The following is a 17,204-nucleotide window of genomic DNA, read 5'->3' on the forward strand; positions in this document are numbered from 1 at the left end:
TCTCAAAGCTTTTGGAGAATTTTTACAGAGACTTTGTCTTCACATTTCTTTAAGTTTTATAGATGTCTTATGCCCATGCCATTCTTAAATGACTTTTTAGGCAGCTTAAATTAAATGTATTTGGTCGTGGCAACTAGAAGCACATGTAACTATTTAAGTCTGCTTAGTCTGAAGGGATGTGTTTTGGCCCTCTTGCTAGCACGTCTTAATTCAGTCATGCACTTTTTATTCTTTATTTTTTCATTTACTTCAAGATCAAAATGTGACAACAGAATTGTAGATGTCAGTGAGATCCAAGTCAGGAAATTCTTGTTAGTCTGAGCCTTCTTCCTACAGGCACATGCACTGACTTCATGTAGTGGCAAAACAATTAATTTGAATTGGGAAAGAAACAATTACTGACGAGTTCTACTTTCCAAAAAAAGGTCAAATTGATTTCAGTTGGAGAAAAGATTTAAAATACTTTGACTGTGGAAACTTGCTTTTTTCTACATCCTTAGGATCATGAATATAGATTCTATTGGTCATCATTTCCCTTCTCCATATACTCTCTGTTGGAATGTGAAAAGACAAATTCCAGCTTTAATTCTCAGTAAAGATGTAATTGGCATGCTGGAATTTGTGAAAGTCATAATTCATCTTTCTTCTTCAGGATGATTTTCCTTACAAGTTCTGTAACGTGAGGTCTTATTTCTTCAACAGAGACAGTAGAGTCCCAGGCCTTTACTACTTTCCCATTGGGGTCCACCAGATACTTCCAGAAGTTCCAGGTTGGCTCTTCTCCTGTAGATTCTACAGAAAAAACAAACAAACAAACAAAAAAACAGAAAAGGAAAAGAGAAAAAAGGAAACTTACAAGAGAAGATCACATTACCCAGTTCCTAACATTTGTTCATGTCAATTTGATGATGACCCTCTCAAGTACTGATGCTACAGACAAATCAGCATCTTTTGCCATTGGTCAGCTGTTGGAATCTCATCAGGAATCAGAAGGTACTTTAAAGTAATCATCAAGACACAGCCAGACCTACACTGCTCATTAGCTTGTAATTGTGCTGCACAGATATGCCTCCCTTTGCATGTGGACCAACAGGGAAACAAAGATTTTGCAAGTTTCCTGTGAGATGTCTGCAGTAGTAATGCCACTGGGCAAATCAGGAATGGAAGGATGTGAAGAGGATGAGAGTGAAGTTTGGCCAACTGGAAGATCCATTACAGACACCTGGAAGAAGGTGTGCTTGGGGTAGCCAAAAGTAATGCCACCAACACCCCTTTCAGTTCAGTGGCATGTTGGAGAACACTGTGGTGATGGAGAGAAGCAGCAGCAATGTGGTCCTTGCAGAATGCAGCTCAAGTGGTACTTTTGTCATATTAGGCTTTATTAGGTATCATTGCTGGAAGACACTTCCTTCACATTGGACAAAGGCTTGGTTTGGCATTTAGCTGGCAGTTAGCAAGAAAAGTAGTGCCTTGGGAGAAAAAGTAATGCCTTGACAGAGAATATCCTGCTTTACAGTGTATCTTGTTAGCTGTCTGCTAAGAACCCTCCTCAGGTGCCAGTTCTAGCTATAAAGCAGGTTAGAAGTGGAGGAACTGTAAAATAGAGCTATTCCAATGCTTGGTGAGGAAGAAGGGAGTATTCAGGGACATCTCTTCATGCCCAGTTTCACTTTTTGATTGCTGAATTAAATTATGGTGGTTCTTTGCTTCCACTTAGCCTACAGCTCTTGAGATGAATCTTACAAGTTCAACCTGCAGCAGTTGTGTCACAAGAGAAGCATTTATGAGACTGCAAAGTGGAAAAAGAAAGATCAGGTGTTGTATGCATACAGGAGAGTATTTCAAGACCTGCATTCTGTGTAGATATTTGTTAGGGGAGCTGTTATAGGGCATCTGTTGTCATAGAATCTTCATCCCTGGAGATCTTTTTAGAAGCTTAGACAAAGCAGTCAGGGGTGACACAGACAGAAATCCTGCCTTGTATGGGAGGATGGACTACATGACCTCTTTGAGCTTGACAATTCTGCTCTATGATTCTGTGAAGTTAATAATAAGATACCTTTTCTTGTCTCAGAGGAATTCTACACAGAGCAAACAATTCCAAATCACTCACCAATTAAGTACTTGTAGGCAGGAATTGCACCAGCTCCACTGACTGTAATTTTGCTGAACATGGGAAAAGAGGCACCGTAAGTTTTCCGTGCAAAACTTTCAATTTCTTTGTTGCTGTCTGGTTCTTGCTGCCCAAACTGATTGCAGGGGAAGGCCAGGACATTGAAATGGTAGGGACCCAGGTCTCTCTGTAACTGCTGCAAGGCCTTGTAGTGGCTGTCTGTATACCCACACTCACTGGCAACGTTGACAACCAGGGACACCTGAAGAACAAGGGAGATTAAAAACCATGCTGCAGGTCAGTTTTCCAACAGGCAGGCTGGGATGTGGATTATTTTCAAAAAATGAGAATTTCTAGAGAACTGTGACTGGACACTTATGTTTGAAACTACATTGAGTTCTGTTCACAATAGGAAGATTTAATATTTGTTTTATGTATTCCCATTTGGCAGCCATGAAGCTAAATCAATAAATGTTGTAGAATGTTAGAGAGGCTTGGAGAATGCTGGAGAATATTCAGGGATATTCTCCAACATTCTCCAAGCCTCTCTAACATTCTATAACAAATAAATAGCTAAGGAATCCTAGTTCTCAGTTTACAGAAAATCTACTTTTCTCCATTCTGCCTTTTGGTTAGTTTCTAAGCATATTTAAGAAATGACCATCCAGCTAAGATATACCAAGTTGCATGAAATAAACTTGAAAATTAATTTAATTTTGGTAGTTTATTTATTGTGAAGTATCTGTTCTGCAGCATCTTTTCTTGTACAGAATTTAGTATTCATTCAGAACTGGCTGATCCATTTACCAGGGCAAGATGTCTTGACCTGTAAGTTCATGGAAGCAATTACAGTATTTTGTAAGTAAGCACTGTAAAATTTCCCACCATTTCTACAGTAATGGTGACAAAAATGACAGCAGTTTTTTGCATGAAGATACACTGCCTCAATTAGAGATTTTAAGAAGACTCTGCTTGGTATTCTTTAAATTCCTGTTGCTGATAATTTTTGACATTGTGTGCATTATGTCATTCAGACATTCCCACCAGGCATGTATCTGCCTGTGCAGATCCAGCAGAGAGGAAGATGCCAAACACAAATGACCACTCCAGGAAAATGGAGCCATGTGGAAAGAGAGTACATGGTGGAACAGATCCTGCCAAAAATTTGTTGGGGAAATGAAATGACACAGACTGACACATATTACACAGTTCATATGACACTGCTTATCAAGGCCTTGTAGAGATTTCATTTGGGCTTTAAGTTAGTTTGTCCTTCGATAACTTTAGAATTTATTCATAGGCTTAAGGTTTTTATTATTCTTACAAATTTTGTCTCAGTTGCCACCCATTCTACATAAATTGAGTTTATTCTCGTATTTTCATGAGAGTCAGTTAAAGCTGGATCTTTTAGATATCTTTTAAATATCTTTTAGATCCAATACTATTTTATTAATAAAAATAACACTATGCACTCTACAGTGATGTGTGACCTACACTGGGTGATCCTGCCCTGGCATTGGACTCAGTGATCTCTTGAGGTCCCTTCCAACCCCTAACATTCTGTGAATCTGTGATTCTCTTAACTACAACCTATACCTTTTTTAGGCCAATTTGTAAGAGTTGTAAGGCAATATAAATATTACAATACTGAAAGTGTTTCTCCCCACCTAGACTAAAACCAGGCCTAGTGCAGAAAAAGCATAATGATTTGTGAACTAAAATTCTACCTGTTTCACACTAGCCCAGCTGGGTTTCTACAGATTATACATCAGTCCAGAAGCTGGTCATTCATTCTCAAATTGCAAAACCAGTTTTCATTCAATCAAACTATCCAACACATTCCCCAGTGCTCGTGCAGCAGCAGGAGCATGGGATTTACATGGGATCTTTCTGCAAGAGTTGGAATGTTTCACAGCAGCTGTCATGCTGGTTCCATCACTGTCAGTGAGACACCAGTGCTGAAGGGTTCAATGCTGCAAGAGGAAAGCCTGAAGCTTGGACACATGAATTGACCTGATCACATTGCACAGCAAATAGCTGGAAAGGAAGTAAAAAAAAAAAAAATAGGAAAGGAAGTAAAAAAATCCTGACTCCAGGTCTCATTCTCTTATGTCAGGTAATCCTATAAAGCACAAGTTAATGTGATCTTCTTTGTGGACACATGAATTGACCTGATCACATTGCACAGCAAATAGCTGGAAAGGAAGTAAAAAAAAAAAAAATAGGAAAGGAAGTAAAAAAATCCTGACTCCAGGTCTCATTCTCTTATGTCAGGTAATCCTATAAAGCACAAGTTAATGTGATCTTCTTTGTGGTCAGCAGAATGAAGTCTAAGCAATCCCTCCACGTCTGCTTATGAAATACGATCTGGAGCCATCTAGCTAACTTCCAAAGCATCACATTTATTCAGACAAAATTTACAATTCATTTTAATTCAATTTTAAATTCAGTCTCCTAAAACACCCGAAGTTATGGTGTATAATCGTTGGGGTTTTTTTTTTCAGAGAAGAGTTAACAGTTTTATGATGTGTTCCTGTTGCAGGCAGTCAGCATTTCAAATAGGGCTTACATACTGGACTTAAAAATAACTATTAGAAGTTCAGTTCTTTTCAAATAATATGTATTTACCATGTGTAGTGATAACTGTAGCTTAGTGTGACTGAAGTAAAGAGTTGTACCACTAAAAGTTGAAGTTACATCTAGTTCTTTCATATGAAATTCTAGAGGCTTTTTAAGAGACTTTTTTGTAGCTTGAGACAGCATTCTCATGATGCAGAAATATTCATTTACCTTAATGTATCCATATCTATTGGTACTTTATCCTAAATACAATAGTAATGTAAGAATTCAGTGTTGGAATTTTGGGGGACACGAGGTCCTGTAGGTATTATGTTTAAATTGTAACAGATGTGAAAGATGACTTGCTAGTGAAATCAGCTGAGGATTTTTAACTTACTTGATTTTGAAGTCAGGAAGCCCTGAAAGGATTCACCCCAAAAAGAACCAATTGTCATTTACATCTGTTTAAAAGCAGTTATTATTCTGCATGGTGGTGAAAGGCATGAGATCTCATGCTGCAGCTGGTGCAGACTTCCAAACACTCTCTCACAAAACTGGAGGAAACGACACTCAGCATTTTTTAGAACAGCTGACACATTATGCTTCTCCTTCTTCCTTAGAAAAATGCATTCTGTTACTGAACTCCACACTTTACAGTGCAGAACTGGCACATATAATAAAAAAAAAACTTTCAGGATTTCTTAGAATTTCATAAGGAATGTTTAAAATGATTGTTTAAAAATCTTTACCAAGTTATTTTTCAAGTGTCTGGTAAAAGAAGTGATTACATGTGGTGATTTTTGTGTTTTTACTTTATTTTTTATTTTTAATAAATAACAGTTGCTCTTTTTGTTCTCACAGAGGCTGTACTTTGACTTCTTATGACTATTAATGATTTAAACTAAGCTCTATATGCCTCTTGACTGCCTTCAGGCTCTGAGTGTGCAAGGGAAGTACACCACCTAGTGTGCAAATGATTCATTGTGGACCTTAGAAAAATCACTTTATTTAAGCTGAATTCTGCTATCAGCTGGTGCCTGACCTCTTATTACTATCCTTCCCTTTGCTTAAAAAAAACATACACTGCAAAAAATATTTCTTGGTTTATTTAAAGTTTACACCAGTGTATCTCCTTCAGGGAAAGAACCCTGGACAGATTTATGAATCTGTCAGCTTCAAGTAACCCTGTGTGAATCTTTTGGCAGAGATAGTAGGGACTTAGGTTTTCAGATCTGTCTTAACTGGCTCCACTGGAGTGATGGAAGAACCAGCCACAGGTGTCAGATTGCAGCAGCTCAGAGCAGTTACTTAATGGGGGAAAAAAAAAATAGAATAAAATAAATAAATCAGTACTTCATCTGGTAATTAAGTAGCTATACCCGGTGTTTATTCACATTCAGTAATAGTATGTTCCCAGATTGCTGAGAGCTGTGATGCAAGGTGCCTCACATTCCTCTCAATAGTAAAATGATACCTTACAGTGTTATAGTGCATAATGCTTCTATGTTATTACAGTACTTCTGGTTGGAGACTTCCAAAGCATTGGACTAACACTGCTTAATTACACCTCAGCACACTGTACTTAGCTGTGGTGGGTAGGTACCATTATATCTAGACAGCTATAAAGACAGCAGGAACAGCTCATGCTTGGGAATTCTGACTCTTTCTGGTAAGAATAGTGCCTCTTACAGTATACCTTACAGAGATCATAAAACAGAATATAAGCTTTAATGAATTACACAGGTAGATAGATGAGTCAGAATCTTATTTGAGTCCTGTTGATTCTTTTCCAACCACACATCACTGCTCTCCATTGGGCAGGTAGATGTGTCAACATCAGCCTGGAAAATTCATAGCCCTTCTTGTGCAGGACAGTAAAAAAGAGACACCTGTTTGAGCTATTTAATTTCTGGTACTCTTTTTTCCAGTTGCAATACTCCTCCCTTTCTCTGCTTTCAGGTTGATGTAATTAATATCACACTCGATTTTGTAGCATATATACCAAATCTTAGCATGCTTGCAAGATAATTTCATATGCCCCTATAAAAAGGGAGGAGTCCCCCACTTTTTTTTTAATTTTTTTTATTCTTTATTAAAGTGAAGGATAAGTTATGTCTGTGCCCATCTATTTCAGAAAAAAAAATTTCATTTTTGCTATTTCAGAATTGTTAGTGCATGCCTTGTTTACTATGTAATGGTGGGTACTTGTGATTTGTATCATGATGTACTTGAATGGGAAGTGAAATAATACCCATCAGTCTTACTTTTCTATTAATAAGAAAATTATATATACACAATAATTTATATTAAGAAAGATTCTACAAGTCATTAATTGCACTGATTATTTCTACTTAGCTCTTGTGTTTTTAGAATTAGTACCTTTATTTTTTAATACTCTTGAAGCTTTTCCATTTTTTTCAATTCCCAGTTAGTTTCTTGACTACAGATGAAGTAGTTATTTAACTAAATTAGTTGAGGATTGAAGAAAATGTTTTCTCTACATCTGCCAGAAAGCTTATGGCTGTTAAAATCAGGTTTAGCAATTAGCAAACTTGTTCCAGGGTTAATTAGTGACTCACTTTCTTTAAAACATCAGCAGCACATACATAGTACTTATATATTATTTATCTGCTATTTTTAAAAGCTTTAAAATATAATAAAGCTACATTTGAACATTACTTATCTAACTGCTGACTGAGTTTATTTTAAGAAAGTAATAGTTTTAATTAACCTTTGTCTACCTTGATACAGAGCTCTGACAACAAAATGAGAGAAAAGGATGTGTTTTATTGCTATAATTGTCTTTAAAATTGTGCACATGTATTCTCTAACAGTAGCAAGCCTCAACACTAACAAGCTCCCTAAATTCACATCTTTTTGTTCTATGCAGAAGCTGGTTATCACTTTTTTTGGAATAAACTATTCCATATGGCCTAGCAGAGATCAAGGAGTACCATTCACCAATGGTGTTACCTTTTCCAAGGGATGGCTCCAGAGCTCTCCCTTAGGATACCATTCCCTCCTGGAGGATGGGGAGGTATCACAGCACCACTGGAGACACAACACACACCCCTAACCTGGCACGTTCATGGGATACCAGGGCAGGCTCTACAGCTTGTTCCAGATGGGATGAACACTCTCAGCTCTCTTCAAGGTGGCTGTAAGGAATTCCTCTGAGTTCCCCCTTTACTCCTTCCCAAGTGGAGTCTGGCCCTGAGGTACAGAAGCTTTTTTGTTTGCTTATTTCAACACATTTGCAGATGACCTGCAGACAAAACATGCCCCAGTAACAGGATTTACCCACAGAGCCTTTGGAAGGAAGTCCTTAAAAAAAAGCAAATATTGCTTAATAGTAAATGCATTTCATTGTTTTTCCAATGTAGATACTTGAGTGTGCACTGGACCATTTCTGTTCCATCTGAATTGCAAATGGAGGGGGATGAGGACTTCAGCCAGGTAAGATTCAGTCAGACCTCTCATTTCATCCAAGTCTACCTGTATCCCTTTCTCCTGAGCTCAGGAAAAGGTACATTTCCTGCTTTCCACCCTCCTGACAATGTTTTAGTGACTTGCTGTGGTGGACTGGGGAGCTCAGGCTCCTCAGTGAAGCACCAGAGGAGGGGGGAAAGGACTGTGGAAACACAAAGCTGGAGAGTAAGGATGAATGAAGAGAGAAGTGGTTCCTGCCTTTCTGGGCAACATCCTGGGTGTATCACAGATGAATCACTGGAGTGCTAAGGGTGGCATTTCTGAGCTTTATGTTGATTTTAGCTCCTGCAATTTGTAAGTGTGACTATAAGAGTTTATAAGCTTTAATGCATTATGCAGGCTGCACCCTGTGCACTGTTCTTCCACAGATCCTGACCAATCTTCCTAGATGGTCAAACCACAAAAAAAAACACCGAATTAAAAATGAAAAAAATAAATTCAGGATTCATTCAAGGAAACAGTTCTTAAAATGGGAAGATCTGCATAGAACTCCTGAATGTAATATGTAAACCAAATTTTAAAGATGTAAGTTTATGTGTGCCTACACACCTTTCTTCACCATGCTCTTGTGCACTAAAAAGAGACAACTGGAATGGCATGATATTGCTATAATTTCCCTACACACTGATACTAAAATAACTACTTTATCACATTTCTTGCTTTTTTACTAATTATGAAATCTGTTCTACTCCATTAGCCACTGATGAAATCCCATCTTCTTTTAACGCAGAATATTGAAAAGAACTGGGATTCGGGTAAAAATAATTTACTATCGGTCATGCAGTTAAAAGGCAGAAATATGCTCCAAAAGTTAAGTTATAGAAAGGTAGAGGCTTCCTGAGCTTCAAATTTTAACAGCCAGCTGCTGAATGAAAGGCAAGCAGAGACATTCCCTGCCTGCCACGTCTACAGGCAGCGCAAGGAGAAGCCGCGAACACGCTCACACCGGGAGGTTACGACTGCGAAGTTTTTATTTAAGGAGCGGCAGAGACTCAGGGAGCGGTACCAAGGAAGGGAAGATCCGGGCAGCGCTCCAGATGGGTTAAGGAAGAGCCGTAAGCCCGAACCCACCTGCACCGAGTTAATGTGCAACCTCTCCACCCCCTGTGGGTTTCCACACATGCAAGGACTGGCTGGTTAGTGAGTCTGGGCTAGAGCTGCCCATCACCGTGCGGACTTACCGAGCCCCTGTATTTCTCCAGAGACACTAGTTTGCCCCTGATGTTGACAACTTTGAAAGTGTAAAAATCAGGCTCTTTCTGCTGCGTAGCGGAAAAGGCTAAGAGCAGGAGGGCGGCGATTGCAAGGAGCATGGCTAGAGGGATGAGGAAAACTTTGGGGAAGGAAGAGGAAGGTTTGTGCTCCACACTGCCCTCCGGATCCAGCATGCTGCACGGCCCGGCTGCCGAGCCTCCTGCCACGGAGGGAAAAAAAGCGCTGCCGGAAAGGAGGGAAGGCTGCAAACCGAGGAGCTTTTGCAACAGTCTGGCTGCTGCAGAGGGTTCCATAGCAAACCTCCGGAGGATGCATTTGTGGAGGGGTTCAGATACTCTAAAATGGAGTATTTCGTGGTGGTAGTGGTATATTAAGTAAGACCTTTATGGGTACAAGACAAATGAAAGTGCTCGTTGGCTCAAGAGCAGGGATGCTGCGTGTGTCCGAGGAACACGGGTCAGATGGAGAGCTCTGCTTGAACTGGGAAAATGAGGGATACAGTCCCTGTGATTTTGACAGTGCCTTTCTAAAATGATACTAACTATAGCATCCAGTAATTGCGGTGTGATGTCAAAGGATACCAGTGGCTTGGTTGCTACTGGTTACTGATGCAAGTGAAGAGGCACAGCATACAGTCAGCAAAGGCAGAATTTGCTGTGCACTGTATCATGTGAAACACAGCACCATGACCCAGGCCTGCAGGAAATTCTTCTCTGCACACACCAGGTTTGCAACAACTGAGTGGCTAGACCACTGGTCTTGACAGTGTGATCTGGGAGAAACCACATTACCAAAGGGTTTTTAAGCAAGGAAGAGGCATTACACATCAAGAACTTGATTTGGTGAAAAAGCTTTCAGCTATACAGAGCCAAACCACTGCTTCAGCAAACTGATGCCACTCTTGGATTGTCTGTAAGAAAAAATTAGCCATTGTACCATTTGCCTGCTGCAAGAAAATTATTTGTATATATACACTAACAATAATAGCACTTGATGGTCACTGATTCTTTCTTGGACTGAGAAACTGGTCATGCCTATGACTCTGATAATTCTTGGCAAAAGAAAGAAAAATGTAGTGATTTACAGAAAAAAATTAAGTAGCACATCCAAGGTGTATTGGAAATCTATCTTTTGAAGAGCAAATTACATTTTGCAATCTCACTTGGTGATTTTATTTCTCCATAACTGAGTTTTGGTAGATCTTTGTGTTGATTAAATTTGGTTTGGTAAGTTGAACATAAGTGGCATTACAGTGAGTGAAGAAGCCCTGTATAACTAGTTGCAAAATTTAATCATAATTTTCAAATATTTCATATTTTTCATTTTTTAAAATGTATTTCAGCTTAAGTAGACACCCAGCATTGAGGAATAACGTGATATGTTAAAAAAACATATGGATGGAAAATCCTCTACCACACTGTCAATGGGGCAGCTATGCTGTGCTAAGAATCTGAAGGTCTCATCTTCACAGCTAAGTGCTGTGAAAGATATTTCTGTATATTTTCCTGACTATAGTATTGACCAAGAACCTTTCCTTTAGAAGACAGTCAAGATTTCCTCATTTTATAAATAAATTACCTATGAAGCTTGAGTTTCTTCAGACAGTTGGAGACAGAAATAAGGCTTAAGTGTAGTATTTGAACACATTAAAAAAAAACCCAAACCTAGTAAATCCTTAAAATTGTTTAAGAAAATAATCCCAGCAATTAAAATAATTTAACATATGCATTAATTAGCAGAATATTAAAAATAAATCTACAATACACGTGCATTTTTTGAGGCATAATGATGTGGTAGTTTGGGTAGAGGACTAAAAATGAGGTATCATGCTACAACATGAGACATGCAAGCTTTTGCTCTACAAAGGGCCTATAAAATCTGCTTCCTACAGCTTTATGATTATTGTCTCTGATTTCTAGATAAAATTCAGTGGCTTTCAGAATTTTATTTTCTTCTAGCAACTGAGCCCAGAGTCTGAAAGTTTTTGATCACTGGCACTGAACTGGGAAATCTTTAAATAGTGGCCAGCTGGCAACAGAATTCAGCTTCCCTTTTTCTTCCATATTTCTATATTGCTCCCTGCAATGACACATTCTTTGATATCAGCAAAAAAGGGAGGATTGTTTCTGAATGCACACGCTATGTCAAAGACTTGGCTTTATAGTGATTCAAGTTTTCAGAGCCAAACTCCATGAACATTTCACATGAAAGTCTATCCAACTATTTGAACTAAATGTGATATACTCTAATAAAATTTCAGCTTGCAGGAAAAATGCCAGTCAGGTTTGCAAACTGGCGTGTGTTTGCTCACTAGCATGTGTAAATGTTGATCAAGGAGGACTGTCTCCAGAAGCAAGTATAATTTAGTTACTTTCGCAATTTACTCTTTGGCCTACTAAACCTATTTAAAAATCTTTGTCAAATAGGACTGGGCTGAAACCACCAGCTGTCCCCAAACAGCACAGAAGCAGCACTGTGGTTTCTGTCACTGCTGACCTGGGCTGGATTGTCCCACATTCCAAAAGGTGAAAGCTCATCCCATTATCCTGAGCTACACAATCCTCGTTTCAATAAATGTGAATTTCAAGTGAACCACAAAAAAAGCAGATCAGCTTTAAGGATCACACTGACTTCACAGTACATCCAGAAGAACGCCTTGCCGGTATTTATAGAATCCAGTATTACAGATTTTGCAACTTTTGTTCGCCTATACCTACCCAAGCCGCTCTGGGGTAGTGTTTCCAGCACCACCCTGCACACGGTTGTTCCTGCTTTCCTTTATTAGTTCGACCATCTTTTTACACTCCTCGCTCTTCTGGAAAGGCCTCCAGTGCCAGCAACATGACATCTGACTGCCAAGAGGAGCAGCACCCTACCAGATCACCGGGAGATTTGCCATCCTCGAAAACCCTCGGCCAGTTTCTTTAGGTCACCTTCCAGCATTGCCAAGAGCCGGGCGGGCCAGCTCCCCCTCCCCGAGACCTGCGAAACTGCCAGCACACACGATGGCCAAGATGCTGTCCCTAAGCTGCAGCTGGGGCCGGCTTCACAGCCAAGGTCAGGGAGCCAGGAGCCATTTCTCCCCCCTCGGCGTCTGCTTTGTGTGGAGCAAAGCCCGGGAGCGGGCGGGGTGCGGGGGACAAGGCCGAGGCCAAAGAACCTCCAGGCGGGCCCTAACCCCGCTCCACAGAGCCGAGAGTGCGTGGAGGAAGAGGCCGGAGATGACAAATAGGGTAGAATAATACAAAAAAAAAAGGAAAAAAATTGGATCGGCTGTAGAGGGGATTAAGCAAAAAACAACAACAAAAAAAGCCCAAGCGGAGGTGCTGATTCCCGCATCCCCATTCCTACCGCGGTGCTGGGGGAGAGAGGCCGAGGGGCAGCGGGGTGTCTACGTCCCCTCCCCCAGCGGAGGGGGAGTTTCCGAGGCTCCCCCGGCAGCCGGGATCGATGCGGACCGGACCGGTCCGGCAGAACCCTCCGCCCGCCCGCCCGCCCCCGCGGCTCCCACCCCCCCCCCGCCCTCGCCCCACAATGCATCTCGCGGCGCGGCTGACATGGCGGCCGGGCCGGACTGAGCCGCTGGCGTCGGGGCCTCCAGCAGCTGGAGCCGGGCATGGCGGGGGAGCAGCCCCGGCACCCCTAGCGCCACAGCCAGGTACGGGCTCCAGGGGCCGGGGGGGACCCCGCCCAACTCCTGCCCCGGGCTGGGGGGGTGTCTGGGAGCGCTCTGCTCTCTCCCCCCCGCAGCGGAGCGGGAGGGAAGGAAGGAGGGAGGGAGGAGGGCTCGGGGGGGGCCCTCTCCGCGTCGGCGCCCCCCGCCTCATCCCGCGGCGCCCCAGCTCCGCCCTGCCCCGGCCCTCCTGCCCGTGCCCCGCCTGGAGGGCCCCATCGCGGCCTCCCGGCATCGCGCCCGGGCAGGGTGGCGGCGCCGGGGCTGCCCCCCTCGCTCCCGGCCTGGGGGTGTCGGTCATGGCCCCCGAGGGGGGGGGGGGATGGCGGCCCCAAGGTCAGCGGGGAGCTGGGGACGGCCGCATCCCGGCGGGCTGGAGTCCTGAGGGGCAGTGCCGTGGCTGCGGGTCCGTGGGTGTCTGCCGGGCGGGAGCTGGGTGCGTGTTGTTCTGCCAGCCAGCGGAATTAAATACGGGGAGGGGGAGAGAAGGGGAGAGCGTTGGGGTTGGTGAGGCTCCCCCGGGGAACGCTCCCCTGTCCTGGGCTGTCCCCCCCCTCCTTCCTCCGCCGTTTTTATTTCTTCCTCAAGCCAAAGGTTCTCCTTTCGGTGGGTTGTGATGTTGCTTGAAATGACACACGGGCATCCCTTCGCCTGTGTGTTTGTGCTCTTTTGTTGGCTTAGCTCGTATACAAATACAGCTGAACGACTTCTCTGCTTTTGCAGTGTGTTGCGGTTTGCCAGTTGGCTCAATGTGCCAGATTACCTGAGGCCTTGCTGCTCCTGAGGTTGTTTCTGGGTATATCAAAGAAAGACAAGCTCATAACACGCAGAGAAAACAATATAAACAGGTTTAGGCTGGGGGAGGGACCAGTACGTGAAAAAAAGATATTTGCATCTAAGTATGGATCTAATAATTTTTTTTATATTCATGGCACCTCCTCATCACTTAGCTTCCCGAGTACTGTGCCTTGAGAGTCGTTGCATTTGCTTCGAAACAGAGGATATGTGTTGTTTCTGGTTTTGTTTGACCTGTGTTCCCAGTTTCAGTAGGTGTTTTTTGGATAGTCTGACCTCAGATAGTAATGATGTAATTATTTCCGTGACAAGAAAAGTAAACCAGCCGTGGAATTACGACTTAATTACAGTATCTGGCAGAAGACGTGCAATTAGGAGTGACAGGTCTCCTTTACAAACATCAGCTTTGCAATGAGCTTTTGAAAGAAATTCCCTATTTAACTATAGTGAAAATACCATCTTAAGATTAATTCTGGGATGAAACCACCATTTCCCAGAACGTAAGTATGGGAATACTTTTCCAGAAGTTCTGTACAGAGGAATCAGAAAATTCCTTTTGTGTTTGGTTCTTGCACAGGAGGCAGCTGGGACTTTTCTCTCATGCCTCAGCTAGGAGTGGAAGAGCAACTGCCAGGTGCCACAGGGACACCTGCACAATGTGGGGCATTTACCTGCTTCTTCCTCTGAAGGGAACTGAAAGAGAAAGGAGAGCAGGATTTCCCTGTGTCCTACTTGAAAGCAAGACATCCCTGGGGAGCTCCTCTTAAATGTCTGGTGAATCTGTTTCTCAGTAGTGGCTCTGGATTGTGTATTCATATTGATACCATAAGGCAGTGCAGAATTGTGCCCAGCTGAAACTGTGTCCTGTTTCACAGTTGTAATGCTTGCTTTTGAAGTTTCATGAAACGTTTCTACTAAATTTAATTTTGTCCCTATCTTAATGAAATAATGTAATACTGAGACTGACTTGGACTGAGAACTTGTAGAAAGAAGGATCTTGAAATTTGCATGGTGGATTAATTTGCAGAATGGAAGCAATCCAGGGGAAGTCAACATTTCTGATGCTTTTGGCACATTAAGACTATATTGTGTATTTGATAAATTGTTTAATTGTACAGAAATGATAGACCAGTAGCTTTAGCTGAGAAGTACTAAGAACTTACTAATTAAATTTAGTAACAATGTGAATCCCATTTTTAGGTTTTTTTCTTTTTGCCAGAGGCATGCATGCATGTATCTGTACTCCTACTGTATCCTTGGTTCATAATTTTTGTTCTGATATTCTAGCAATATCTCTGGAAAAGAACAGTTTATCAGATGTTCTTAGATTGTATTTTTTAATCTCTGTTGATAAATGACATAATATTTCCAGCAAGAAGTAATTTTCAGATTTTAGGTTTTTGTGTCAGCAAAGCTTGACTTGGGAATCTGGAATCAGTTTTGTGTTACAAACGATTTTGACCCAGCCTGTGTGTCAGCTGTATGGATGTATTCTTCACAGCTTCTCTAAAGTACTGATTTTCAGCATATTTCTTTCAGTAGTGAAAGTTCTGGATCCTTGTAAAGCAGATGTAATGATACTGCTGGAAGATCCATTTTATTTAGCTGTACTTTGTGACTGGTGAAAAGTAGCTAAAGATACAGTTTTGTTACAGGTTTGTTGATACACACAAACACACACACATTGTTTATCTAGTGATCACTCCTTAGAAATTTTCAGTCCATCACTTTGCAAATACAGCATCAGGGCTTTCTACTGGTTTATGTATCTTCACTAAGCCCAGGATGCTTATTCTCTTGCACCCTGGTTTGTGTGTTAGATTTTGCATGCACTGCACTGGCTTCCTTCTAGATAGATTTTGGTAGTAGTGTGCTTACTATCCTAAATTCAATAGCCTGTAGAAACTAGAAGATCTGGAACACTGCATAGAATTTATATGTGTTACTACTAGGGATACCTGTGGCTTTATTGGTGGTGGAACCCAAAGCCAGAAATCTCTGATAGTTTTAGTTTTAAGTACTTTGGAAAGGCATCAAGAACTGATATTGGTTTGTCCTAAGTCATGTGTAGTTCACCATAAAATTGGCATAAATGTGTGATAACCTTTTTTAACTTCTGGCATATAATATGGGGGAAGCTTGAATGATTTCTACAAGTTCTTGGGACACAAAAATGGGACTGGGGCTCAGTTCAGAAAAGAGACACACATCCCCCAAGTTCCTCAGGACTGTCTGTAGATGTTACCTGTGCTGCAGTCTGAGCAGAGTGTAGAACACAACCTTACCTTTTGTTTCAGTCCGTGGCTGTAACCTTTGTTTGCTGAATTTCCTTTTAATTTTGTTGAGGAAGTTCAGCAAGGCTCTGTTGGTAATCAGCTGGGAGGGGGGAATGAGGTTAATCACCCCACTGACTGTTGGTAGGCTGGCTGGGGAGATTGGAGCTTAAGGGACAGTCCTAATGAAACAGATAACAGCAGGTCTAAGATAAAATACAGGGCTCTCTATCTCAAAGGAGGGAGTGCTTTATAGAAACAGTGATAGCAATTATGTTCCTAGTGCTTTTGCTGTTTATATTTAATGTAGTACTCCCAGGGGAAACAAAACTTACCAGGCTGTTCTTTTTTTTGTTCTTTTTTTCTTTTTTTTTTTTTTCCCTTTAGTTGCTCTTCTGTGCTCCTGTTACTTTAGGACATTTAAGTAAGTTGAGACCAAAATTTACAACATATTCAAAGTCATTTCAAAAGACTGTTGAGAATGTGTGTTTTCTGGACAATTAATGCCTGATTAGAGCAGGGGTCTCTGCTGGGGGAAAGCAGGAGGAAGCTGTGTTTCCTCTTAGGGAGCAGCTAAGAACCTGTCAGTGTGAATGTTCCTTCAGCACATTTCCTCTGCTTACCCAATGGGTTTGTGATCAAGGGTGTGACAGAGGAGCTCCAAATTAATGTCTAGGAGAGGAGGAATATTGAGTTCTGCTGCTAATAATTAAAATAGAGATGTTTTGCAAAAGGACAACTCGGAATGCAAGAGCTCCCAGTTCAACTCCAGCCTTTATCTTTGAAGAGGCCCTGTTATGGCAAAGTCTGGCCCTAAATGTATGCTTTTGAAGGAGTTAAGTAAGTTGAACAACTTGAGAGGAAGAAGTAGAAGGGCAAATGGGTAGAAAGAGCTTCTTGAAAGTGGTTTGGTTTTTTCCACTTTGGAAGTAAGCCTTACCCTGAGTTTTTGCAATTCAAATGCAGAATTTTCTAATGCTAGTCTGAGAAAAGGAGGACACAAAAGAAGCTGGCAGAAATGAAAGTGAAACAACCTTGCTCCTAGTTTCATGAACCTAAAATGAATTCTACAGTAGAGAAATAGAAG

At 41.6% G+C, this 17,204-nt stretch overlaps 2 protein-coding genes across 8 annotated transcripts in view; one reads left to right on the forward strand and one right to left on the reverse strand.

Annotated features, from left to right (window-relative positions):
• Positions 1 to 209: 209 nt before the first annotated feature.
• Positions 210 to 9,810, reverse strand: GPX7 (glutathione peroxidase 7). Its single transcript, XM_071750133.1, has 3 exons — positions 9,343 to 9,810; positions 2,114 to 2,375; positions 210 to 792 (listed from the first exon to the last, which is right to left on the reverse strand). Exons 1-3 carry the CDS (start codon positions 9,667 to 9,669, stop codon positions 629 to 631), a joined length of 753 nt encoding a protein of 250 aa, XP_071606234.1. The 5' UTR covers positions 9,670 to 9,810; the 3' UTR covers positions 210 to 628.
• The window catches only part of TUT4 (terminal uridylyl transferase 4), a 50,340-nt gene continuing 41,196 nt past the window's right edge, over positions 8,061 to 17,204 (forward strand). For 3 of the 7 annotated variants that reach the window (XM_071750123.1, XM_071750129.1, XM_071750131.1), the window contains exon 1: positions 12,897 to 13,034. The gene's annotated coding sequence lies outside the window, so the exon portion shown is untranslated. Of the gene's footprint in view, positions 8,129 to 12,855; positions 13,035 to 17,204 lie in introns of those variants that run through there. The other 4 variants (XM_071750124.1, XM_071750128.1, XM_071750125.1 and 1 more) reach the window with 3 other exon arrangements.

The sequence above is a fragment of the Heliangelus exortis genome, chromosome 8 (genome assembly GCF_036169615.1).
Source record: "Heliangelus exortis chromosome 8, bHelExo1.hap1, whole genome shotgun sequence".
NCBI classification, from domain to species: Eukaryota; Metazoa; Chordata; class Aves; order Apodiformes; family Trochilidae; genus Heliangelus; species Heliangelus exortis.